This window comes from Tiliqua scincoides, chromosome 4, assembly GCF_035046505.1.
Source record: "Tiliqua scincoides isolate rTilSci1 chromosome 4, rTilSci1.hap2, whole genome shotgun sequence".
NCBI classification, from domain to species: Eukaryota; Metazoa; Chordata; class Lepidosauria; order Squamata; family Scincidae; genus Tiliqua; species Tiliqua scincoides.
Window position 1 is genome coordinate 188,253,182 of NC_089824.1, and position 25,686 is coordinate 188,278,867.

The 25,686-nt window shown below is 42.0% G+C and overlaps 2 protein-coding genes across 4 annotated transcripts in view; one reads left to right on the top strand and one right to left on the bottom strand.

Moving 5' to 3' along the window:
- CEPT1 (choline/ethanolamine phosphotransferase 1) overlaps window positions 1-13,194 on the top strand; it is a 34,313-nt gene extending 21,119 nt beyond the window's left edge. For 2 of the 3 annotated variants that reach the window (XM_066624982.1, XM_066624983.1), the window contains exons 5-9: window positions 4,274-4,358; window positions 6,823-6,954; window positions 7,564-7,722; window positions 8,296-8,421; window positions 10,266-13,194. In XM_066624982.1, coding sequence (XP_066481079.1) covers window positions 4,274-4,358; window positions 6,823-6,954; window positions 7,564-7,722; window positions 8,296-8,421; window positions 10,266-10,385 — 622 coding nt within the window. In that variant the 3' untranslated portion in view covers window positions 10,386-13,194. The remainder of the gene's footprint in view (window positions 1-4,273; window positions 4,359-6,822; window positions 6,955-7,563; window positions 7,723-8,295; window positions 8,422-10,265) is intronic. The other variant, XM_066624984.1, reaches the window with a different exon arrangement.
- DENND2D (DENN domain containing 2D) overlaps window positions 13,174-25,686 on the bottom strand; it is a 38,133-nt gene continuing 25,620 nt past the window's right edge. The window contains exons 6-12 of the mRNA XM_066624980.1: window positions 25,344-25,484; window positions 19,138-19,286; window positions 17,825-18,002; window positions 17,459-17,500; window positions 16,995-17,079; window positions 15,511-15,750; window positions 13,174-13,687 (exon numbers count right to left, since the gene is read on the bottom strand). Of these exons, the coding sequence (XP_066481077.1) occupies window positions 13,626-13,687; window positions 15,511-15,750; window positions 16,995-17,079; window positions 17,459-17,500; window positions 17,825-18,002; window positions 19,138-19,286; window positions 25,344-25,484 (897 nt within the window). The 3' untranslated portion in view covers window positions 13,174-13,625. The remainder of the gene's footprint in view (window positions 13,688-15,510; window positions 15,751-16,994; window positions 17,080-17,458; window positions 17,501-17,824; window positions 18,003-19,137; window positions 19,287-25,343; window positions 25,485-25,686) is intronic.

The window sequence follows — 25,686 nt, forward strand, 5'->3', positions numbered from 1 at the left end:
GTAATTTCCTCCTAAGCCAAAAGTTCCATCCTCCAACTTCCCTTTATTTAAATAATAGGAAGAGTGAATTTAAACTTGTATATTAAGCTTCTTTTGGTTACTTTATGGAATCCAGTATACGTATGTCTTCAATATACTGTCAACTTGATCTAACCATAATTTTATAAAGTCAGCTTGGGTCCTTTGCATTTCTCAATGTTTCTTAACCGTTCTGTTCTTTCCCTGAACCTTGTTCTTACTATTGTGTTTGAAAGTAAAAAACTTTAAACAGAATTTCCAATTGGGCCTGAGTATAGAACAACACCTATAACACAGGCCAACACATGTTTTGCTTCCTTAAACGTTACACCAATTCCTGGGTATATTTGGGGTGTTGATTCAAAAAATGGCATCCATTTTGCCCTATCACATCTAATTTTGAAGACACAGCATAGCCTCTTTAGTGAATGGTTCAAGTAGCTTCCTCTTGAGGCATACATATGCCAGTCGTACTTGAACTTTGGAAACCCTTTGGCGGGATGGGCAGCAACACGATCGGACTTTGGGAACTGTAGGACTCAGACTTTTGGAACCGTGGGGGGGGGGAAGGCAGCAATATGATTGCTATGATCAAGCTGCTACTCAGTAGATTTTCATTTACCTGGGGGTCGCTGTGGCTCTCCGGAGGGTCTGGGCAACCTGTGACTCCCCCGCAGCCCTTCCGGCAGCTTACAAGGCTTGAAAAAAGAAAACCCACTTCCTGTTTTTGGAATGTTTTGTAGTTGATTGTATTGCTACCAATTGTATTGCTACCTAAGGGGGAATGGCCCTTTTCCGGCTCCCGTGCTGGGCAGCAACCCACCAGTTTGGGAACCATTAACCTAAGTTGATATACATAGTATCCACAGCATTCCTAAATCCCAGCACATGCGTTTATCAAGACACTAACAGTTCAGAAATTGTCATACAGTCGATAAAGGGATTGGCTGGAAACAATCACATTAAATTAGGCTAGGATTCCCATTGTTATTGCTCAGTTCATTTCCTTAATTGCAGCATGATCTACTTTAAAAGAAAGCTCCTGTATAGCATTCGGTAGAACGGACTATCTACTAGCTGGAAGATATTTCTCCTAAACATACATTTGTGACTGACTTGATTTGTTGCAGCAGTACATTAAGCCCACTTGGAGTCACTGTTTTATTGAAAGTTCTGACAGGCTTGCTTAAAACAATTGAGAACTTTTTAATGACTTCTTAAGGATTTAAACAACTTAAAATAAGAAAATGTATTTTAAAACCAGTTGGTTTTTTTTTAACTTTTTAAACTCAAAAGGCTGGCACTTCTTATCTCAAAGGAAAGATGTTGGGAAATGATCAAAGTTGACTGCAAGGTTGTCTTTGAGAAGATACTTTGAATTTCTTGTATAAAAAAGGTGATGACTGCAAAACATGGTGTTTAAATTTTAAAAGCCTTTAAATTTTAATTTTTTAATTTTAAAAATTTTAAAAGTATTTGATCGCTTCAAATATCCAGTTGCTCTTTAAGCAGTCCTGAAGTAAAATGAAATATAGTAAAATATGATGCAGACAAGATATTCCTTTTTCCTGTTTCAGGTTGATAGGAATTCTCCCCTCCCCAGTACATTCACTGATAATGTTAGTGTGGTCCTCAGGTACCTTAGAGCTTTTTTGGTGGGACACATCACAGGTTTAATATAAATTTGTAAATATTTGGGGATAGTATGTGGGAGGTTTTTATTCCCTTTTTTTTTAGGCTTCATATGCTAATCTATATTCTAATAAACCTATCCTGTTCTCCCTCACACATTTTTTCTTCTTTAATAGCTCTAGCATTTCTGCATTTAAATTTACTCTTCCTCAAACAATTTATGCAAGATTGCCTACTCCATTGACATTGACAGTTTAAACTGTCTTGAACTTCTAGTTGGATATTGAATTAGTGACTAACTACCAGGCAGTCTGTGGCATCTACCACAAATGGGTACACAGTGTTTGTTAGCAGTGATTAGTAATGACATATTTATTAGAAGTGATTAGCATTATTGTAATTGGTGTTTAGAAAGGCTAACATTTGCATTTTGCTTGGGGACTTGAATCTTTACAGAAAGTGCAAGGAATATAGATTGTAAGGATAAATGCCATAGAAGCTGAAGTATTTTACTTCTATTGCCAAGGGAATATCCCAAGTTTTCTTTCCACCTGTTGGGAGGGCATCCTCCACCTACAAGAAAAACAGTCCATAGTTTATATGTTTGTCTTGTTGGGGAGATTGTGAAAATACGGGAGTGAATTGGTTTGCAATGGTAAATTCTTATAGGAAAAATAACATATAAAAGGGGTATACTATTTATGAAGGCAATTTCTTTCTCTTAAGTACAAACAGATATGTAATCAGTATACATGGGGAACGTTCACACAATGGAACATTTTCTAAAATGTTCTTATTCACTTCTCTTGAAACTCAGCAATAATCCCTTCTCACTGAATTCTTCTCACGCAGAGTTCTTTGAATTGACTTTTTTTGGAGACGTGGAATGATCTTCCTCCACTGAGCCAGTGGTTAACACTTTCAACTTTAGCAGCATTGGCTGCCTATGGGGCACAGAAGAGAAGGGTGGTCTAGAATTGGTGCCTCAAACCCCAGCATGATAATCTGGTTGACAGGAGCTCTGTCCTCCACTGCCAATCATGGCCTCTTGGAGCATAAAGCTGCATGATACATGTGGTGGTGAACCCATGTTTATTGCATGCAGATGTGACATGTACACATTAAAACTGTAATGTAGAAGTTGGCCCTGAATGAGACAGGAATGCAGAAACTTCAGATATAAAGTTGAGTTGTCTGATATTTTGTTCAAAAAACAGCCATAACCATAACCAGTGTTGTTGTTTTTTAAATCTAGTGAAAAGTCAGTTGATGGTGACTGTGGCTCAATGCAAATGTAATACTGCTTGATCCATGGTTAAGAAACTGGGAGCATGTTACAGGCTTATGCCTTATTCCTTTCTTCCTTCTGATACATATCTTCTTCCCCCCCCCCCCCCCATTGTGTGTGTCTTTTAACATATGGCTTGATATTATCTGCCCCAGTCTTAACCAGGGTTTATAAACCCATTTGAACCTTCAATTTCAAACTTTGGTTACGAAAAGAACCCAGTTAGCTTGTACAGTATAATGGTTTAGTGCCTGCAGGCACCCCATTAAATTGTTGCTAAGGTAAATTAAGAAAGGGAAAAAAATAATACCTGAGAAAGGGGAAAAACATTGGCAGAGCCAGAGGAGAAGAGGTGCAAACTCCTCTCCCAGTTAAAGCAGCTTACCTCTGCACCCACTTACTCTTCTGGACTCATTACTGAAAATTTAAATAAGGCTGGTGTCCTAAGCATGTTTACTTAAAAATTAACTTTATCAAAATAAATGAGACTTGCTCTTGAGAAAATATGTTTAGGCTTTATATATAAAATGGCTTTAGCATAAAATATACTGTTTCTATTTTCAGAAATCTAACATACTGAATGTAACAAAGCTGTCTTTCCACCTGAAATGCACTTCACCCTTCCTGTTTTTCCCCTCTCCGTATTTTTTTCCTGGTAGTGCCACTGGAGAAGAGGATGCATGTGAGTCTCTGGCAAGCTCCCAATCACTTAACTATGATAGCAGTGTTATGTCTGCACCAGGCACATGTCAGTGGCACTGTGGAGCTAAAGGAAAAAGTAAATAATGAGGACAATGCTTTTCTAGGTAGTAATGCTCTAAATTCTTTTTGTTGGTGGGCAAGGTTTAACAGTTACATTTCTGCAACTGCCTATAGTCAGTTGAAAGAAGTAAACAAGTTCCAACTACTCCTTTTGCTGTACTCCTGGGCAGTCATAGTGTGAGCTGCAGAGAAGCACATGCATAGCTAGAAATATTTTGAAAGTTTTCTTGCAGCTGATCTGTCTGATTAAATGGGAAAGCTGTTCAAAATCAGCTTGCTCACATTGCCAGGTGATTGATGGCAGTAGAATTATTCAGATCTCTCCAGCTGTGTATGCACTTGTCCCCTGCTTGCAGTGTGACTCTCTAGGATTACAGCTTCAGTGATAACTGTTATCAGTGCTGTGAAGTTAGAGCTGCTGTTCAGCATGAGTAAATTTTTCCACTTAATTTTCCATTCCCCCCCTCCACTACTTGTTTTGTGTTTACCCTGTGCATGATAGAGAAGAGCTGACAAGCTTGCAAATTGATTGAAAATTGCTTCAAGTAATTCTGCTTTTTTGTACCTAATCAGAATTGATGTGACTGAAGTGCAAATCTTCATAATAATCATGCATTTACTGGCAGTAATTGGAGGACCAACTTTTTGGCAAACAATGGTAATCCTGCTCCTTTTGTATATTGCATCTAATGTATGTTTTTAAATACTTGGTTATACATATGAAACTACCATTTTCATTTTTGTTGGATGAAATTCAGTGAGTAAATATTTGAGTATTGTAGTAATTTTGATGACAGACTAGTAGTGCATTTCTGAAGCTAGTCACTTTTTTTGCATAATGTGCTGTCATTCAGCCAGACAACACCAAAACCTTTTACATAAGAAATCATTTTGTCTGCAGTTGAACAAAACATTCACACCTAGGTGGACTATTCACTGGCCCAAACCAGCTGAAGGTGGCTGCTTAGATTGGAAAGGGAAGGTTGTATCCCGTAACATGTAGACCCTAATAGCTGTAAATGCTATTCAAATTGTGGTAAAATTATATGAAGTTACTTGGACAGAAGCACTTATCCAAGATGATCAGGCTGCCCTAAATGCTTGAGCATGTTACGTGTCTCTCCTAAAACATAACATGTTTGTCCATAACACAGCAGGTGTGTGTGCTTTTTTGTATGTTGCCGTAAAATCAAAGTTAATTTGTTACCACCATTATTTCTGCTACAATTTAATTATTACAAAAATAAATAATATGGCAAACTTGCCAAATACTCTTTTTTCCTAATGAATTGAAATGAGTAAGCTTCAGGAAAAGGCAATTTAGTAGATTTAAAGAAAATCTAAGCTTTTCTTGAAGTATGAAACACATGAAAGTTTTTTGAAGTTCACAATGTTGGAGAAATTGAATTTGAGCTATTTTTACTTGGATGGGTGAATGTCTTGACAGTTGTAGTTTCCTGTGGTCATAGGTTGTTTCAAATTCCTGGGGGGGAAATCATGGATTGTCTTGTACAGTATAGAGAAAAATATCATTTGAATTTTTGCTTATTAAACTAGCATGAGTACTCAAACATTCCACTTTTCTCTCCTTTCTGCATAACTTCAGCTTTTGCATATTAGTCTCATAAGCCTCCTATCATTGTGAGATCCTTTCTACACATTATGAAATGGAAGTAGATGGCCTTGGATGGTAGAGCTATGCTGGTGATGCTTTCCATGTCTTGTTAACTTGGTTAGATATGCATGTCAGTATAAAAGATGGAAATCACATAGTCTGCAGTGATTGAATTAATGAAAAGGAGAAGTTAACCATGCTGTTCCTCATGCTTTTTTGCTTTTTTGTTTTTCAATTGGAGGAGCTCACATGCTCTTGGGTTGCACAGCCACCAAAGAATTTAAAAGAGATGTTTACCAAGTGGTGTGAGAATTGTTAATTACCTTGAGGGAAAACGCATGAATTGATACAACATTCAAGAAACATTTGTTGTGAAATAACTAGGAAGCAGGATAATTGAATACCTGATGTGTTGACTTCCTATTTTTATATACAAGAACTTTGAAAAATCTAGTTGATGTGCCCATGTATTTTCAGTGATTGGAAATTTATTGCTCTTGAAGGGGCATCTTCTAGCCATAGGTAGGACTCCTGCATAATTAGTAATGATGGAATTAGTGCAATTGCATGGAAGCCTGAGGGAATTGCCAGCAGCCACGATTTAGATTACATGCTCTGTAAATTGGAACCATATTGTCATCTTACTAATTTTAAAATGTGCGAAGCAATATATGGCTTCAAAGTTTTTATGAACGCTTGCCAAAGCTGTGTAAAATCCTAAGAATCCCAGTTGTCTTTTTTGCTCCCCACTGTTTCTAACTCTTAAGATATATTTCAAATATATTTCACTACATTTTTGAAATTTGTGATGATCCCAAGCATAATGGAATAACTTTATGGAGAATAAAACAATGGCTATTACTCATAATAACTGAACCTCCCTGTTTCAGAGGCAGTACACCTCGGACAACCAGATTCTGGGGACAAACGACAAGGAATGGTATCACCACATTGTTTGCTTGTGAACTTCCCAAAAGCATCTTTCTAACCACTATGCAGAGTGTTGGAAATATAGCAAATTTCATCCACTTTTCAGAAATACATTCTTAATTCTCTGGTTCCGTTTCAAGCATGTGGCTTGATATCTTGGAGTACTGTTTATCAAAACATTGTCCTCTAACTCATTACTCAACATGTTCTCTACCAATTGACTATATCCAGTCTAGTCTTTTCATTACATCAGATTTGATCTGAATTGCAACTTCCAGTTCATCCTCGTGAATCCTGATTTTTGAATACTCAAAAATGATAGCCTGAATATATAGCTTTCTTCTTTCATTCATCCCTGTCTCCTACCTTCAAGAAGAAGTTCTCATGTACTGGTATTTCTTCATTGCTGTGATACAGGGGTCTAGCTGTCTGAAAAGTAATGTAATTGCTTAACCCCTGTTGTTCCCATGTACAGATATAGAAAAGTGGAATGTGTTGAGTTACGTGACACTTAGAAAAATCATTAGAAATATCAGTAACTCTAACAATTGTTAAATGTTTTTCCTCTCCTGTTAAGATTCCAGTGCTTAACATCCCACTGAAAATACTTCCAGCTCTCTGTACTGTAGCAGGAACCATATTCTCCTGTACAAACTACTTTGGTGTGATCTTCACGGGTGGTGTTGGCAAAAATGGATCAACTATAGCAGTGAGTGTTTCCTTATTAAGTCTGTTTCCTCATTTTTGTAATCCTAACATTTTTGCTCCTGCCAAGCTTTAGAATCTTCAACTGGAACCATTGTTCTGGTGGGATCTTTTTACCTTGCTGACTGGCATATTCAGCTCCTGTAAATGAAACTTGCAAAATAATGTAATAGCTTTGAAAGTGAGGGAAGAGCTTTATATATATATAATCATTATCCAATGACAATTGCAGGTCACATACCTTCTGGTCATTCTGAGTTGAATTTGTTGATTTCACATAGTAAAAGTTACATCAGATCTCACCTGCTATACTGGTTTTGTAACAGTCACTCAATTCCAATGGGTAGAAATCTTCAAATTAGTTTTGTAGTTGAAATAGCATGTAGTCTGTGTGTGCACAGTGCCTGCTTCTTTGTTAGGAACTCCAAACACAAGTCAGGTGACATCCTTCACTGTAATTCCCCTTCTCACCAGCTGATTGGGTTCAAGATTATACAGTTGCCATATAACATAAGCAGTGTGGCCGCTGTGTATTCTGGAAACACCATACTGGCATTTATACTTCTTTGGCATTATATGTAATTTAATACTGAACTCTTTCTTCACTGTGTAGGGAACAAGTGTCCTTTCACCATTTCTTCACATTGGGTCAGTTATTGCATTAGCTGCCATGATCTACAAGAAATCTGCTGTGGAGCTCTTTGAAAAGCATCCCTGCCTTTACATACTCACTTTTGGTTTTGTATCTGCTAAGATAACTAACAAGCTGGTGGTAAGTGCTTTGCTATTCTTGTTTCCTTATCTTATTGAATGCTAATATGTTTCCTACAGCAAGCACTGAATAACCACACTATTTCAAATATTGAAAACAATTTCTCTCTGTCCCCGAGTCAGTGATATGTCACTTTCACTTGCCTACTAGTAACATAAATAGGAGCCAAAGTTCAATCTGAAGAGAAACGTTAATCAAATTTAATCAGAATTCAGTTGCTTATTCTACTTATGCTGTGCAGCATGGCCTTTCCCAGTTTGAAGAGACACTTTGCCAACAGTCTGAGGCTAAGAGGCAAAGAAGGAAGGCCCATAGCCAGGGAGACAGACCAGGGACAGACTGCACTTGCTCCTGGTGTGGAAGGGATTGTCACTCCCGGATTGGCCTTTTCAGCCACACTAGACGCTGTGCCAGAACCACCTTTCAGAGCGCGATACCATAGTCTTTCGAGACTGAAGGTTGCCAATACAATACAATATTCTACTTAAACTACTACCTCTCTTTGAATTGGGTATAGTTCATTGGAATTGCTAACACTAAATGTTCATCTGGATTATTTATTTCCCTTTACAGGTTGCACATATGACCAAAAGTGAAATGCATTTGCATGACACAGCATTTATAGGCCCAGCGCTCTTGTTTCTGGACCAGTATTTTAACAGCTTTATTGATGAGTATATTGTACTTTGGATTGCTCTGGTGAGTATTCATCTATTTTCTGGCATGAAAGCTATTTTGATGAATTCTTTCACATAATACAGTATATGTCATCTTAGTTTTGTAGTAGTAAGTCTCAAGTTAGATAGAGAAGGTTGTAGAGAAACTTGGCTAGATTCCCTAAATTTTGTGGGATCCCCATAGTCTGGGCAGGGGTGTCAAACTCATTTCATATAGTGGGCCAAATAGCATTCATGGTGCCTGCTGAGGGCAGATGGCTAGAAATAAACACTTCTTTCCTGAGAAGGAAATTCAGCTGCAAAAGGCAGAAGACAAATTGTGCTAATCTAGATCATATTTTCAAGATATGAGAGCCCAGATTGTCATGCGGGCTGCCCTTTCTGCAGCTCCACTTCTGCTGAGGCATCACTTTGCAGCTCAGCAGCTGAGAGGTGGTCTGCAAAGTGATATATCAAATCTCCTGCCTTTCCCAAGCCAAAGTAAATGCCCAAGTTGACTTACAAAGCTTTATAATAAAGTACCAAGTATCACAACAGGTAAAAAGAAAAACATCCATCAGGGCATTAAAACATTAATTTTAACATTACATAGTGAAATGTAAACCAAAACAGAACAAAATCTAACAAATAACATTGAGTGTCTCTGCAGAAATGGTGCTGCTGAAAGACGACTCTAGAACCCAGTTACAACAGGGGCCAGATTAAAAGCTTCCAGGAGCCTTATGTTTGACACCCCTGTTTTAGGGCATACTGTGCTGGGTAACTTTTTGCAATCCTTTGTGCAAAGCATTCTCTGACCCTATGAGAACAGGGCAGTCCTTGAATGTGTATAGCTCTGTGAGTGCATCCGAATACCTGTGAGCTATACAGATGTGATTGGGTTGTGAGAATTATGTTTAACATTGAAAGAATGTTCCAGTTCATCATATTCTTGCCTTACTGTCCAGCGAATATAATCTGAGAAGACTTAATTTTTTAAAAAATGCATTTTTCTGTTCTTGGGCTCATAGCAGTTGAAGCATGATTCATGAACCTTACAAAATCTGGGAAGCTCTCACATGTTTGATACTGTGAAAGTGCATCAGAGCTAGCTCACATGATTTTGAATAGAAAAGTAGTGGTTATAATTGCCATGTGCATTGAAAACATCCAACTTGTAAGTGTTCATGTATTATGTTTTAAACCAGGGGTGCCCAAACCCCGGCCCAGGGGCCACTTGCGGCCCTCAGGGACTCCTAATCTGGCCCACAGGAAGTCTCCAGTATTCAATGAGCCTCTGGTCCACCAGAGACTTGCTGGAGCCTGTGCTGGCCCAATGCAGCTGCTCTCAGTGTGAGGACAACTATTTGACTTCTTGTATGAGCTGTGGGATGAGGGCTTCCTTCACTGCCTGCTGTTTCACGTTTGTGATGCAGCAGCAACAGCGAAGGCCGGCCTTGCTTTGTGCAAGGCCTTTTATAGACCTTGAGCTACTGTAAGACTTTCATTCATTCATGCAAGTTCCATCTCTAATATATTAATTCATGTAAATTTATTCAGATTTGAAATGTAAATTAATTCTTTTCCCTGGCCCCTGACAGTGTCAGAGAGATGGTGCAGTCCTCCTACCAAAAAGTTTGGACACCCCTGTTTTAAACAATCCACTATATCAGAGTAGGTATAATATTGCTTTAGGTGTTACTCTTGAGACTGAGGAAGGGCTGGTGCCTTTAAATTATGGAGGAAAGAATTCTGTAAGTGACAAAAGTAATGTGTTTTTTTTTTTTTAAGGAAGGGAGAAATCCTATTGGTTTATGTAATTTGAAAAATGAATGACTTCAGGGCTTTTATGACTAGCTGTCACATGTGGTTGTGTTCTCCTTTCAGATCTTCTCTCTTTTTGACTTGCTCCGGTACTGTGTTAGTGTGTGCAATCAGATCGCTTTCCACCTTCACATCCATGTCTTCAGGATCAAGACCCCTACCACACATTTTAACCATCACTAATTAATGTGGTCATCATTACAATAAGAAATAACTGACAACTGTTTTATACAGGAGAGAATGCAAATATACTGGGAGGACTCTTTGCAAAATGGAAACTGGAGCAGATAGGAACAAATCTAATTTATAATAATGTTTAACTTCTACTTTATTACTGATGACACTCCTTAACTAGCCACATCTGATGAAAGGGGAATCTCAAGCACTCTCCAGTTAAACATGCATATTGCCTGCTTTGCTGGTCGTGCATCCAAGAAAGCAGGCAGAAGATAAAGCTTCGTCTTTGTAATTACCTTGACTAAAGAATAAACTCTTGGGTGAGCAGATTCCCAACACAGATTTCTAATAGAGAGTAATTACTGGCTGCAAGACAAATTGCTTTCTAATTTTAATAAATCATCTCTTAGTAAGATACTCATTGCCCACTCAAAATTTACTGAAAGAGTTGAGCCTTGTGACACACAGATATCCCACTAGCTTTTGTGGCTGGATTGTCTTGGACTTTTGAGCCTAGACTGATCTCATTATTCATCTGTTGCTGATGATTGAGGTAGACTTGTTGAGTCCAGAGCGACACTTAGGCACATTACCACCAGGGTCCCTGGAAGCTGGGTGTTTTCAAGTGCCATCTTTTGAAGCAGTCCACTCTGGCTGGGCAGTTTGCCTTCATTTCAGTCGAGTGGTGTTGGTCTGCTAAATTCAACTTGCTCAACTGCTGTGCTTGATAAATTGCACCTTTTGTCTTTAAAACGTTACCCCCCTCCCCAGTGCCCTGTGAAGTGGGGGTGATTGTCGGCATGCAGTATAGTGTGATATCTGTCAGTTTATTTTATTTTTTAAAATAAACATTCAAAGAATTTACTTCTCAGTTTTCTTCAGTGGAAAGTCTATACAAAATTTAGTTACATTTTTGTATAAAATTTATGCAAAAATTAATTTCTGCTGTTTAATAAATAAGAATTCTCATAACTATGACCATCCTGCTTGTTTTGAGCCATTTTGGCAAAATGCTAATTTGAATCAATGAGTCGGAATGCGTCCTTAAACGACTGACACACACTGTAGCTTCTCACAGGGTTCTGATTTGAAGCAGATGAAACAAATACCCATACAAGGATGGGTGTTTATGGCTTCATTACGTAGTAGAACGTTACCAATGTGCCAGTGTTAAACCAATGAAATCACTGTTGGGAGTGATACCATTTGGATACCATAAGATAGTACCATAAGATGGTACCATAAGATGTTATGGTACCATAAGTACCATAAGATGGTACCATAAGATACCATAAGATACCAACATAAGATACCAGCAGGGATACCATTTGGAACAAACAGATGCCTCAAGAGGGTGTGTTCTTATGACTCAGTACAGGCAGCTGCAGGTAAATATTGAGGTGCTTATCTGGGAGGATTAGGAACCTAAAGGAGTTTAGGCAGTGCAGCTTATTGCCTCAGAGTGGAGAGAATAGAACTGGAAAGGAAAACCTGCTGCTAGAAGTGCGTTTCCAAGGGTTCGGTCACTGTGCTGTGAAGCTTGTGCCAGTACAGGTACAAGCTGTAGGCAGTTTTGTTTCCTCTTGGTGCATATAGGAGACTGGCACTTTCCCTTCCTTATTGTGACACATGCCAGTTTAGGTAAGGGTTTATTTTTAGAACATTTCTATCCTACCTTTATACAACTTGGAGACAGGAAGTTTCAGTGGCTATTGTTCTTAGGTTTAAATCACAATTTACAAATACAGTGAGATGGGAAAACTGATTTGCCTAATTTTAAAAAGAAAAAAAAACCTTCAGAGTGTGTGGTGTTACAACAGTACAGAAGCCCTATTAGCTGTAGTGATAGCATCTTCATCCTTGCTCCAAGACCGTAGCGCTAAATGAAGGACACACACGCTAGATGGCCACATAGATAGTATTATAAGGGCCTCTTGTTCCCATTGGAGCCTTAACCTCTGGCACAACTGTACGTCAACCTCCAGCTTACAGTTCATATTGTATGCCAGAAGAATGTTACCCCACCAGAGAGCAACTGCTGTGGTACATATACCATGGCTTGCAACTAATGGAATTCAATAGGCTTAATAACATAAGAGCCTTGCTGGATCAGGCCAATAACCCATCCAGCTTTCTGTCTTACAGTGGCCCACTAAATGCCTCTGGGAGCACACAAGACAAGATACTTGCCTATTGTAGCCACTCAGCACCTGGCATTTAGTTGCCAAATCTAAATCCCATAGGTTCCATACAGTTATTGAGACTTGTAAGGTGTGATGTATTTTTCCTCCATATATCTGTCTAATCCCCCTTCAAAGGCATCTAGGCAGGTGCCATTGCCTCCTGTGGCAAAGAGTTCCACAGATCAACTACATGCTTGGTAAAAAAATATTTCCTTGTGTCTGTTCTAACTCTCCTGCCAGTCAATATTGGAGGATGTCCCCTGGTTCCGGTCTTGTGTGAGAAAGAAAAGAACTTTCCTCTCTCATCTCATCAGGCTTCAGCAGTCCACTCGTTTACATTGTGCAGATATTACATTATAATGGTTATTCTGCCTGTTCACTCCCCTTCTTCCTATTCCCTACAAATCATTTTCAGAACCCTCTTGTCATTCTTTTGCATGCTGTTGTTTAGTAGTCAGACTAAACTAAAAGAATTTCCTTGAGAGAATTCATTACAAAAGGAGTGGAGCCATTATTATTAGGGTTTGTGTAGAAATCTTACAAAACCAAAAATAAAAGCACCATCATATGAACAACAGGATCCCATCAGAAATAAATATTTCAATATGAAGTCTGAGCTGGAAACTATTTTAATAAAAATATTTCTTATGGACATATGCTCTACATTCTTTGTCATCATTTGTCACCTCACTCTTTCTCCATTTTAATGACCTTCTAGAGAAATCAGAGTTCTATTTTGACCAAGATGATCACTGGCTTATTACAATTTTAAATTGTCATTTTGTTGTCTGAAGGCTTGCCCAACGGCCAGTTGAGCTCTCAATCACAACCAAACGGTAACTATATAAACGTTGTCTGTAGTGCCAGTCATGGAAAGGATGGGATTGGAGTCTGAAACCATCCTGGCATCACCTGGTTAACAGCTGAAGGTGGGACATTACCATGAGAGCTGGCAAAGCCAAGCATGCTATTCCTCCTAGGGAGTTGTTGCCTTGGTCCAAACAAGAAACTACTGTGGGCACAGGCCTGTATAGTTGCTGGTGAATGCTCTTCTCTTCTAGGTTCAGGAGAGTTTCCTTTGCCTCTTTTGTTCTTGATATTCATTTAATTTCTGCTGAAAATACCCTGTAGAAGAGAATATACATACTAGTCAGCATACACTGCATTTGGATTTTCTTCTCTATGTTGGCTACTTCCACCTTCGTGCAAAATATTTTGTCTGGGCAGAGTACTATTGAGTCAGCAGTGCAGCTAAGCTCTATTGAAATGCTAGTACAGAACGGGTGTTGAATCTTGTAGGATCCAGAAGTCTGAAGAATCAGGCACATAGTGCACTGCCAGACAATGCATGTTTGCACAATAACTGTCACTGGCTATTTCATTTGTATCTCATCTACAACACAGTAAATTATCATACTGTATACATAAACAAAAGATACAATAATCATACTATAAAACTACTTAAACAGCAGACTATTAAATGTTACAAGACTGCCTCACAGATTTTCAAAGTCTTTAGAAGTGGTAAGGGATGGAGTATGTCAGAGCAACCGAGTGAAGCTATTCCAGAGTTTCCATAGTGCCACAAAAAGGCCCTTAAGTTTTTGCAAGTGATCCAAATGTATGGCAGGGATATTATTCAATAATAATGCTACAGTGTTAAATACACATTCTCTCCCTTCCAGTTACTGTGCCAATTGTGGGCAATAAATCTTTGTGGATCATGGCTGAGCAAGAGACACAGGTCCTAATTTAATGTAGCTGGAGACCAACTCCTCTTGCCTTGACTACTGTAGAACTTTTTTCTTTTAAAGTGTATTTCCTGGAAGGCTGAATGTGTTCATGCTGAACCTCTCTACTCATGAAACTCATGCTCATGCAGCACCACTACTCACAAGAACTAACGAAACCCACATCCTTGCTATCACCATCCCCCATCTCAACTGCAGCAATGTTGTAGTGAGTGTAGCACAGTGGTACATAACATGAGCAACTTTGGGGCCCAACGCTTTGATCAGTCATGACCTCTGGATCACCTTAGGATGGAACTACATTTTACAGTTGCACTATTTTTTTTGCAACATTAGATGTCAAAAAATGCAGCTTTTGTCACAAAACACTGAACCAGCAATTTGAAGTGGAAAACTGGTGCAAGATGAGAGAGGCTTCTTTCTTAAATCTCAATTTTTTAAAAAAATTATTTGTGTGTATTGCTAAGATCCCCATTGCTTCTCACCTGTGTAAGAAAGCAATACAGATAACAAATACTTTCCTGAGTTGGACAAAAGCTTCAAAGGTGGGGAGGTATGCTGCCTTTGGCTTGGCTGTACCTGCTGCCCTAAACAAAGTTGGAGTCTCCAAGAATCTCTGAAGGAGCTAAAAGGACTGCATTCTAACTCTGGGCAAGGGCAGCAACAGAAACCAAGGGCCCAATCCTATCCAACTTCTCAGCACTAATGCAATCAACGGGACACGTACTTCATCCTGCTTGGTGGGGGCAGTCAAAGAGGCCTCCTCAAGCCTGTATCAGCACTGCAAAGTTGGATAGGATTGGGCCCCAAGTGAAACATGGCGTGTGAAAGAGTGCCAATTTCAACCAGTCAGCTATCCCATGTGAGTCACTATGCCCTGCAGTGCCCTGCTTATTCACAACACTTTCATGTGCCAAAGCAGATAAACTCTTATGTTAATCATTGGCCTTGCTTGTCCAGTATGTGTCACCTAACGTACACACAGAGGAAGCAACAGCATAAAGAGTCAACTAATCTACATGTGGGTTTTACATACTTTCTGACACATCAGTGTGGAAAACAGCATAAGAAAATTGTAGCATTTGAAGCAGCCCTTCTCAGAAACATACTGGGAAAGTTTTCCATTTGGTGAGCCATCACAAGCCATTGAAGCCTGGAACTGCAGAGATGGGGGCACACCCAGGGCTAGGAACTTACCTTCTACACACTTTCTGCTCTTTTCTGCTTCCTGAATAAATAATGAAAACATCTGAGTCTTCACAAATTTTTTCAGAAACCTGCGACTGGTCTTGGAGGTGAGGGCCTTGCAGAAAGGCCGCTCTTGGAAGCAGCCTTCGCCGTTTCTATTCCATTTTATGTGTGATGGATAATGGCCAATCATTTTGACAAAAAAGTGAACAAAAGTGTCTGAAACACGAGCATTGAATTCCTCAGATGCTGGAAAGAAAATGGGAGAATGTACAGATTGTGTACAGCAGAACCATCACCACCTCCTCCCCAAGTCTCAAACCTCAGGATTGGATTATATTAACTCCTCTCTCACTCACTGACAGAAAATTCCAGAGGCCGCATATGCCTGGGGCAGTGCACATGTTACAGCTGTCACATGGAAGCTGATTTAAACATAATTGCACATTGCATACCTGTACATGGATACCTGTTTGTGTGCATCTGCTAATGGTGCAAATTGGGTGGTTTTCTGAACACTGACAAAAGCCTTTTAAGGGAAAGTCCATTCATACTTTTGCACACAACACTGCATGGTAAAAGCCACGATACAGAGTGCTTTCATGTGGCTTCTTGGTAGAGCCCATTCGGGTAAGGCAGTGGTTTTCAAACTCTCCGGGAGTTTGACAACTGCTCTAAGTTCTTGCAGGGGCGAGAGGGAGGCAGTGGCGTAATCCCCAGAATCATGCCACTCAGGGGGTTGCAGGGGCTTGGGTGCACTTACCCGAGCCTCCTGCAGCCCCCCGGGGGTGCGTGGAGCCCTGCGCAACCTTCTGCAGGGCTCCCTGCAGCTTTGAAAGTGAAAGTGGAGCGATTGCGCTCCATTTCTGGTTTTGCGGAAGTGGAGCGTGATCGTTCCACTTTCACTTCTGAAAAGCCTCTGCAGCCCCCTGAGTGGTGCAATCCTGGGGATCGCGCTGCTGCCTCCTCCCTGCCCCCACTCCTTAAGGGGGCAGAGGTCAGGGCCCACAGGCTAGGGCATCACAACGCCCCAGTCTGAAAAGCCCTGGGATAAGGAAATCTTGTTTGTTCTAATTCTCCTGCCAGTCAATTTTAGTGGATATCCCCTGGTTCTGGTATTGCACAAGAAGGGAAAATAAGGCTGCAATCCTAACCTCACTTTCCTGGGAGTAAGTCACATTGGACACAATAAGACTTACTTCTGAGTAGATCTGGTTAGGATTGTGCCCTAGCTTCCCTTTATTCACCCAGTGGTGTTCTGGGGAGGGGGGAACAACGCTAAGTTTTTCAGGTGCCTGAACACCCATGTAAAATGCCCCCCCCCCCACTTTCAGAGCCACTCGCAGCTGTGAAAACAAAGCAGTCTCTGTTTTTAGTTCACCTATCCAAGGAAGGTCACTCTGGACTCCTGCACTCATCCTATGTACAAACTTTTCGAATGCCCCTATTTGCTATGCATACATAAAGAGAGGAAGACAGAAGTTCCTGCTTACTCTGAACATTGTTGTTCATTGTGGGTAGAGACAACAACATCTCATTCTGTAGTTTGGGGGGTAAGATCTCTTCTTCATCATCAGCCTACAGAATTAAGGGGAGGAGGTTACAACTCATTGAAACACAGCACAACCTTTTCAGAAGGTTTTCAAGGGAGGAGCATGCATAGGGGAAGCAAGGGAGAATGCACTAAGAGTAAGAGACTCTCAAGGGGCTGAGCATGGGAGAACTCGAAGTTGTAGGCTGAATCTAATGGGAAATAAGAGCTGAAAACCAAGGTGGGGTAGGGCCATGGGAACTTTAATGATAAGGACTTCATATTGGATAAGGTAGACAACAGGAAACCAGAGAAAGGAACAGAAAATGAGAAGTGAAAGCCCAGGCCTTAATCACGCATCATTGTCAGGAAGTCCCCATCCAAGGTCCATGGCTGGAGATAACGTGGAGTTCAGAGTGGACTTACCTGTTTCAAGAACTTTCCTTCACAGAGGTCAACAACTAGCACCTAAAAGGGAAACAACATCCTGCATTATTTATCCTGCACTGCCCTGAGAAAATGACCCAGAAAAAGACAGTTCAAAATGAGATATCTGCCCAGACCTGGGTGCCCTGGGCAAATCCCACTGTGTCCCACTGTACCCCCCTCCTCACTCACCCATTATGGCACCAGCACTGCCACTGAGTGCTAAGGGGTTGACCCAAAGTGGGCCCTCAGCCAGTGCCATATCTGGATGCCTCCCCTGCATCCTAGATGATGCTAAGACAGAGCAACATTTTCCTTGCTTGCCCATACATTACCCCAATTTCTCATTCAGAAGAAAGACAGTACCTCCTCCATGGGTTGCTCGAGAACCTCTCTGAGGTAGCGCTTTTGGATTCCAACCATGAAAGGTGTGGGACAACAGACAGTGCAGAGGAGCTGCTCTGGAACTACTGGAATGTATGTATGTGCCCAGGTAAAAGGGTAAAGAAGAGCTGCTGCTGCATGGATGCACTTGGAGAGCGAACTGACAGAGACACAACAGGTAATGGGAAAACACTCCATGATTAAGGTGAACACCTGAAAAATCAGTTATACAAAGAGTACTCATTTACTGTTCTCCTTTACTATCTTGCTTAAATGCATTGACATGTCAGTTTTGAAAACCCAGGTGGGTTCTAATGTTATAGATGTTATTATTGATTAATAATATTATGGATTTAAACATGTAAAACATGCCACTGAAATTCATTTAAGCAACATAAGACTATATGTGAGACCTTTCAGTGGTCTTCTACTAGCCTAACTCTCATCCCCCCAAACTAGACCCAAATTAAAACATCATACATGGTTGCAGAAAGATACAATTCTCAAAGAAGAGTAGCTTACCACCTGGAGAATGCTTCTGTCTCCAATAGGAGATGCTTCTCCCACTCTGTCCTCTACCCTCCCTTCCTGTCCACCTTGTACAGAACAAAGTACTTGACGGATCGAACAGACATGGAGGAAGACATGATCAGGGATTCAAGAAACTGCAGGTTGTTGCTACACAACTGTTAAAAGGTATGGGGGCATTTGCTGGTTGCAGTTTGGAAACCCAAAAGGGGAGAAACCAAAAAATGTCAAGCAGTCATACAGATGGCCTCTATACACACCCTGTGTAACTCAGGCCCCAATCCTATCCAACTTTCCAGCACTGATGCAGCCATGCGAATGGGGCATGCGCTGAATTCTGTGGTTGCGGCGCAGTCTTGGAGGCCTCTTCAAGGTAACAGAATGTTTGTTCCCTTAGCTCCAGGCTACATTATGGTTGCACTGGTGCTGGAAAGTTGGATAGGATTGGGCCCTCAGTGTATTACTAATCACCTTAAGGCTATGGTCTTAAAATGCCAACAGTACTGAGAGATGCCACAATATTGGTTTTTTTAATGTATGGAAGAGTCTTTGCTGGCTGTACTTGCTATCTGCATGCAGAGTGCAAAAAGACGCAAGGTTGAACCCCCCCCCCCCAGACCAACCAAAGGACTACAGAGCTACAGGACAAGGGTCCCAATTCAAACATACTTAGGTTCAATTATTCCATGAGGCTTAAGTTAATCCTACTAACTTGAATAGGACATAAGCACCATTAATGTTCTCTTCAGGTAGGTTGGAATATTTACCTGAGCTCCTCAGCCAGAAAAACTATCCGTCGTTCTAGAGCCGCCGAAGCAAATATCAAAAGGATCTTCTCAGGACTGAGGCACTGCAAGAGGGCCTGAAATTCCACATGTTCCAGGTGAGAGTCCAGGGGCCGTGTTAGCTCAAGAATCTGCAGGGAAGCAACCAAGACCCAGGGGGAATAACATTAACATATGTAGACTGTGAGAGTTGTAACATATGTAACATATGTGAGAGTTGACCTCTTTTGGTTCATTGCTTAAGGGTGCATCCTGAGCACCCCTTGGGTTGCACAAGTCCCTTGCACTGGCCCAGTACTGCCACAAAAGTGCCATAAAGCACTTGTGAGTTGGGGAGGCCAGCATGAGGATGCGCACTGGCCTCCCCATGCCAGAGCAAGTCAGACCTGTGCAGAGGTCTAGGGGGGTGGGAAGAGGGCAGGAGGGAAGCATTTTGGGGTGGCAGAGGGTGGGTGGTCAGGCTGCTTGATTCTGTACCACCTCTTTAGGTGGCACCCTACCCTGAGTTGAGCCACGTTGGGCCCCAAACTCACACTGGATACGGGGCAGGCCAGCCAGCCTCCCTGTTCCAGCATAAATTACAATTGGGCTGCCCAAGCCTTCGTTCTAATTTCATTGGTATTAAGTCAAATTCCAAGACTCAATATCACTTTAAAGAACATTTTCTACTGAACAACTCATTCATTTATTTATTTGCATCCATGCTTTAACTTACTTTATAACCCATTTTTGCCCAGCCCACAGGCATACACATTTGGTCCCTGTTGCATATATGCAACGTTGGGCAGAAATGGTTTAAGACAGTGTTATTCAAACTGTGAGGCGCAGCTCGTTAGGGAGGCACCAGGAACTGAAAGGGGAGGCACGGGATGACCTCTCCCAGAGACACAGTCGCACCCCTGGGCAGAATACAAGCCCGTCTTCTGCCCGTCTCTGTGCTTTTTTTTAAAGCAGAAGAAACAGGAGTTGCTCAGCTGCATGAGTGGCTGCTGCCACCCCGTCCTCTTCTCCCTTCACTCCAAGGCTGCCGCCTTCTGTTTTCGCTGCATGTTGTTTCCAAAGCTCTTCCACTCCAGCCCCCATCTGGCAAGTACTGAGCATGCTCAACTTACAGTCCTTGTCCTTGCTGACCTCCTTGATCCTTGTCTGGTTGGTTCCTAGTTCCCAGCCTGGGATCGCTTCTCATCAAAGTGAAATCTCTCTTTTCAACCCCCTCCCTCTTCCACTCCCCCCTTTCGATCTCCAAAACTTCCAGCTTTCCTCCCCCTCCCCTTAAAGTTGTTTCCATGCAGTTGGCAAAGGGGGAGGGGAGAGACAAGCACACACTTTACTTGGCCAGGAGCAGAAAAAGGGTACTGTCTTTAAAGTGATTTATTAATCTTGTTGTTTGACTGAAGAGGAAAGGCTGTATTTTTAAAGTGATGAATCTTGCTATTTGAAGGGAATACATATCAGCCATTGATGAAGTGATTGCCAGCCCAATCCTATCCACACTTTCCTGGGAGTAAGCCCCATTGACTCTAAAGGGACTTACTTCTGAGTAGACAAGCATAGGCTTGAGCTGTGCATCTCCTGGTATAGGAGACAAATCAGCCTCCTAACCAAACCCTTAACAGCTCTGATATACAGGCTATATATATATATAATATATGTATATCGTATTTTCATGGTCTATTTTTGTTTTCCCCACCAGCTGCTGGAAAAATTAAATTAAATTAAATTAATAAAGGGTTCAAGCCTATCCAAGGAGAATGGGAGAAATGACTAGTTGGATTGGGGTCCACGGGGTGTGTGTGTGTAATGTTGGTCAGACTGGTTGTTCACAAAGTTCATTTGATAAAACAATTCTATTGGTATGCTTACAGAGTTTAAAAAAATGAGTCCTCCTGGACCAGACAAAATCTACCTACTCCAGCATCCTGTCTCCAACAGTGATCAGCAGCTGATCATTTATAAAGCATGTATATTGCTGTGTATTAATAATATATATTTAAGATCTGCATTTAATTAATGATATGATTAATATAATTAATATTAATATAGTTAATATTTCTGGTCACTTCCTGTTTAATTATGTCTCTTCCAGCCCTCAGGAACATGATGGGAAGTCATGGCCAACAGCCGCGGGGGTCAAGGGAGTCATTGGCCAGGAAAGTTCAAGTACCACAGGTTTAAGGGCACAATCCATCTGCCACACCCAGCAGTGCACCAGTCCAGCAATCTGCGGATTCACACACCACATTGTTCATCCTCAGGCCATGAGCACACATTGCATCTGCCAGAATAATATGTGACACAGGAGAATGCTGTGTGCATAGAAGGGCCTCAACCACTTATGAGGCAAAACAGAGACTGAAAAACAAAACATCCCATTGCAAAATGGGGAGTGAAGAGAAAGGGGTGGGCTGGAATGACCTCTTCTCCACCCCTCCCTTCAGTCACCAGTGAATAACAGTGGCCTGGGAATAGGATTAGATGTCACTATCTGTATCATGGCTGATCAGCAAGTGATTGGAAGGCAGGAAGCAGGAAGGAATATGCCAGGCTTTAACACTAAGCCCCCTTCCTTGGGAGTCACTTCCACTAAATTCAGTGACAGTTACTTCCAGGACAACATTGCAAAGGATTTCTCCATCCCATCATTCACCTCTCCTTTCTTTACACATGCAACACCTCTGTGTATCAGAAGAGCACTGGATTATGCCCCAAATCTTTAGTTCAAATGGCCACCATTACAACACCTTGAGTAAGCCTGGAATTTGCCATGATGCATAGAAATTGCTGAAGGTTCAGCAGGAAAACAAACATTTGTTTCCAGACTGAACGTACGAGTACTTCACCTGTCGAGCTTCATTCCTCTAAGGGCTTAGCAAACACCCCAGGGCAGCTCTGGTCAATGTTGCCTGTATCCATCCTGAGCCAGAAAAAGCCTGATCTCCCTATACACATTATTCAGGACTTGCTGCATTCTCCCCCTCCCCCCACCATTCCCCCCTGCTTCACAGTGCAACTGACAGACATACCAACCAGCTAATTCAGTAGCCTACTTTGACTGGCCCCCCACCTTCTTTTCTTGTTAAAGCACCACACATACCTTTGCTCAGTGCAGTAAACGTTTTGTTCTCCCTTTCTATTTTTAAATAGCAGAGCATTGTAAAACTGCTCTGGGGTTATTGATGTCCCTGCTGTTCCCACCAATCAGGGGCTGCGCAAAGCCAGCTTCCACAGCAAATATGGCAAACTGATTTGAATGAGCTAGATCCTGCAGCAGTGTTTGCACATCTACACAAGACACATTGAGTGCACTTCCACAGCAGCTTGACTGATGACATATTATCTTCCCCGTGTAAACTTGACCTCCCCAAGGAAATCAAGTCAAAAATCCAAGTCAAGAATTATCTTGAACAAGTCGATACTGCTATGCCCATTTAAGGGCAAGGAGACGATGTTGATGCTTTTGAGCAAAACGCACTCAGCAACTATCTAACTCCTCCAGCTGCCAGAAGTACTGAGCAAGCCAGGAAACTGGACCAGGACTTCATTCTCTGGCAGATAAAATAGAAACATTTTTGACACTGGAACAGGAAGCCAAAGATGTAGTGAAGAAAGCAGCACATAAAAAAAAAAGGCAGCAGAGCAAAGCAAGCCTGTTGTTGGGACCCAATATGCATGGCAACCTGTTAAGATCTTAGCACCATGTTGACATATTGATATACTTTCAGGTTTTTTCCTTTAAATTAAAAAAAACAAAGGCACACACAGGTGTTCCATGTACACCTGCCCACGCCCACAGAAACAACAAAAGAGGAAGAAGGGTGGAAAAGCTGTGTGAAAGAGGGAGAGCCATGGAGGGATGGGGCAGGAACAGCAAAGAGCAAATCAAAGCATTTGGAATGTCTACTTACATGGACAGAAAAATAGCACTGAAAAAGTACACCAACAGTGGAAAATGCCAGAGATGATGTTCTAGTGGCATATTGCAGAAAGGCAATGACAGAATGTCACTTCACATACCACATCTAGAGAGGAAAGAGAGGAGGCCCTGCAATTGGGCTACTCTATTTAGCCCACGCAGAGTAAAGCTACCCCGTCAGGCCAGGAGGTCTGACACAGGGCTCTCGATCCACCAGAGCCAAGTTCCTCAGGTCCCGCCCCCTCCTGCCTCCCTTCTTGCCACTGCCCTGCCTTGCCCCACTCTCCCCCTGCCCTGGAGCACCTCCCCCTGCCCTCGCTCACCTTTCCGCTGCCCGGAGCAAGGGACAAGCTCTGGGTGGCGCTGAGGGGCCTCCAGCTGGTGCTGGCCCAGTGCAGACAGGCGCTTGGCCAGCAGAGCGCATCACAGACATGCTTTATGGCATGTCTGAGATGCTGAGTGCCAGCAGTGGGCCAGCGGAGGCCTGGAAGGATTGAGCCTTAAGACAGTTGCATCATGGTGCAGTAGTTTGGTAGAAGTGCCCATCTCTGTCTGCCTATTTTCCTCTACTGCTCCTTCTCCTCATCCTGCACACAGGATTGAAAACTAAGAGGAGGACAGAGTTGAAGAGAAAGTGGGAAGCAGAGAAGAAGGTGAGCTAGAAGGGCAGAGATGCTCTGACCAACCATTTTCTTCTCCTCTCCTGCTCTGTCCCTTTCCTTTTTATCTAATCCAGGAAGTGAGAGAAGTGGGGATTTCACAATGAAAGGGAGGCAGCATTTGCTCATCCTCATAGATACCATAAAGTCTTGGGTCAGTCCCGAGAAGAGAATTATGGGCAAGTGATGCCTGTCATGCAAAAATGAAATTCCCTTTTCCACACTGCAATTAACAACCCAATCCTATCTCTTGCCTGTCCATAGCATGCAGCGCTGCCAATGGAGCATGTGCTGTATGCTATGGGGTGTTTGTGTGTGTGTTAGAGAGAGAGATCAGATGTCTACTGAAAGGTAAGTAAAAATAACTTTTATTCACCTTTGGATAGGCTGCCTGATCACCCATGGATCCTTGAATCCATGCCAGCTATTTTGTTGGAGGGGGATGGTCCTGGTCAGGAAAGGGAGATAGGATTCATCTGTGTGACTGCCAGTGAGATTCTCCTGTCCCACCCCTTGCTCTCCCCTTGTTGCAAACTTAGGGGGGTTTGGGGTGCTCAGAGTTCTCGAACCCTAAAGCCCTCAAGGCCCCCCTGTCCAGTAGTACTGCCATCACCCTGTATGTGCCAGTGCCTCAGTCCAGGGACACTGAGACCCTCTAGGCTTAACTCTATCCCTTGCAGGCACTGAGCTCTTTCTCCAATTAAAGCTTCAGTCCTCAAGTTACTAGACCTCAATGAGCACTTGGTAGCTTGCTGAATGGCTAGGCAGGATTCTGAACTTTTGTTCCCAACAGACAAGGAAACAACTTGGTAAAAGAGATTTTAGTTTATTAAGTACATAAGGTTACATAAGGCAGCAAATGCTAGAGGCATAAACATCTAGGAAACATATCAGCAATAGAATAATAAAGCTAGCCGGCTATCTCAACTTTCCCCCCAACTTTCCCCTGCCACCACCTTACCTACTCTGGCATGGGCCGGGTCCATTGGTAGGGGACTCATAGAACTGCCAGCTGTCTGTGACAGTGGCTCCAACACGCTCAGTAGTAGCACACCATTTACAGCATCATAAAGGCATTTATAATAGTAGAGCATGAGTTCTGCCATCATAAATGCCTGATAGGATTGGGCCATAAATGTCCAGGAGCCTTGTCCCCTTTCACATCTGGTCATCCTAAATGACAGTGTGAGCAGCCATCAAGTATCACTGTCTAAGTGTAGAACTCTGCATAACCTTTCTCTGAAACTGAGCATTGGCTCTGAATGCATATCTGAAGCATACGCTGGGTGGTTCACATGTCCCATCTGCCCACAGCCAGGTGCTTTTTAAAAATCTCAGCTAAACTGCATCACACTCAGAGTCACAGTCCACACAAACAAACTACAATTTGGTACATTACTCCAAACCTTCCTGAGGTGCAAAGTAATGATTTGTGCTCTTGACGAAGAATCCACACCCAGACAGACAAAGAAAAGCACGTGACACACAAAGTATTTTTTGAAAATCTGCTCTGATTTTGTTGTCCTCTCAGCTGACCTCTTGCTGTTCCCAACTCAATAATAATAGAACCAGCCAACAGAACCAGCCACTGAACAGATCACTGAACAGGTACAAACCTCTGTCCCTGAGCCAGGGATGAAGCTTTTAATCTTGACAGTTTTTCCTGGTGCCGGAAAAGGGGATTCACGAAGACCCTGCATAAAGGGGTAGGTAACTGCTGCAGAAATCTGACGCCTTTTCTCCACCTCATCCAAAATCTAAGGGAAGAAGAGGCACAGCAGTCACGAAATAGCCACTCAGAATCTGCTCCTGACAATGAAGTCACCCCTCTGAAGACTGCCTAAAACAGAAAACAAACGTTCTAACCCCAAAAGTCACATCATGAGAGGTAATACTTTTGTTTGCTTCTCTTCCCTAACTATCTTGGTATCCGCGTCCCTCTGTATCCTGCTGCTTCTT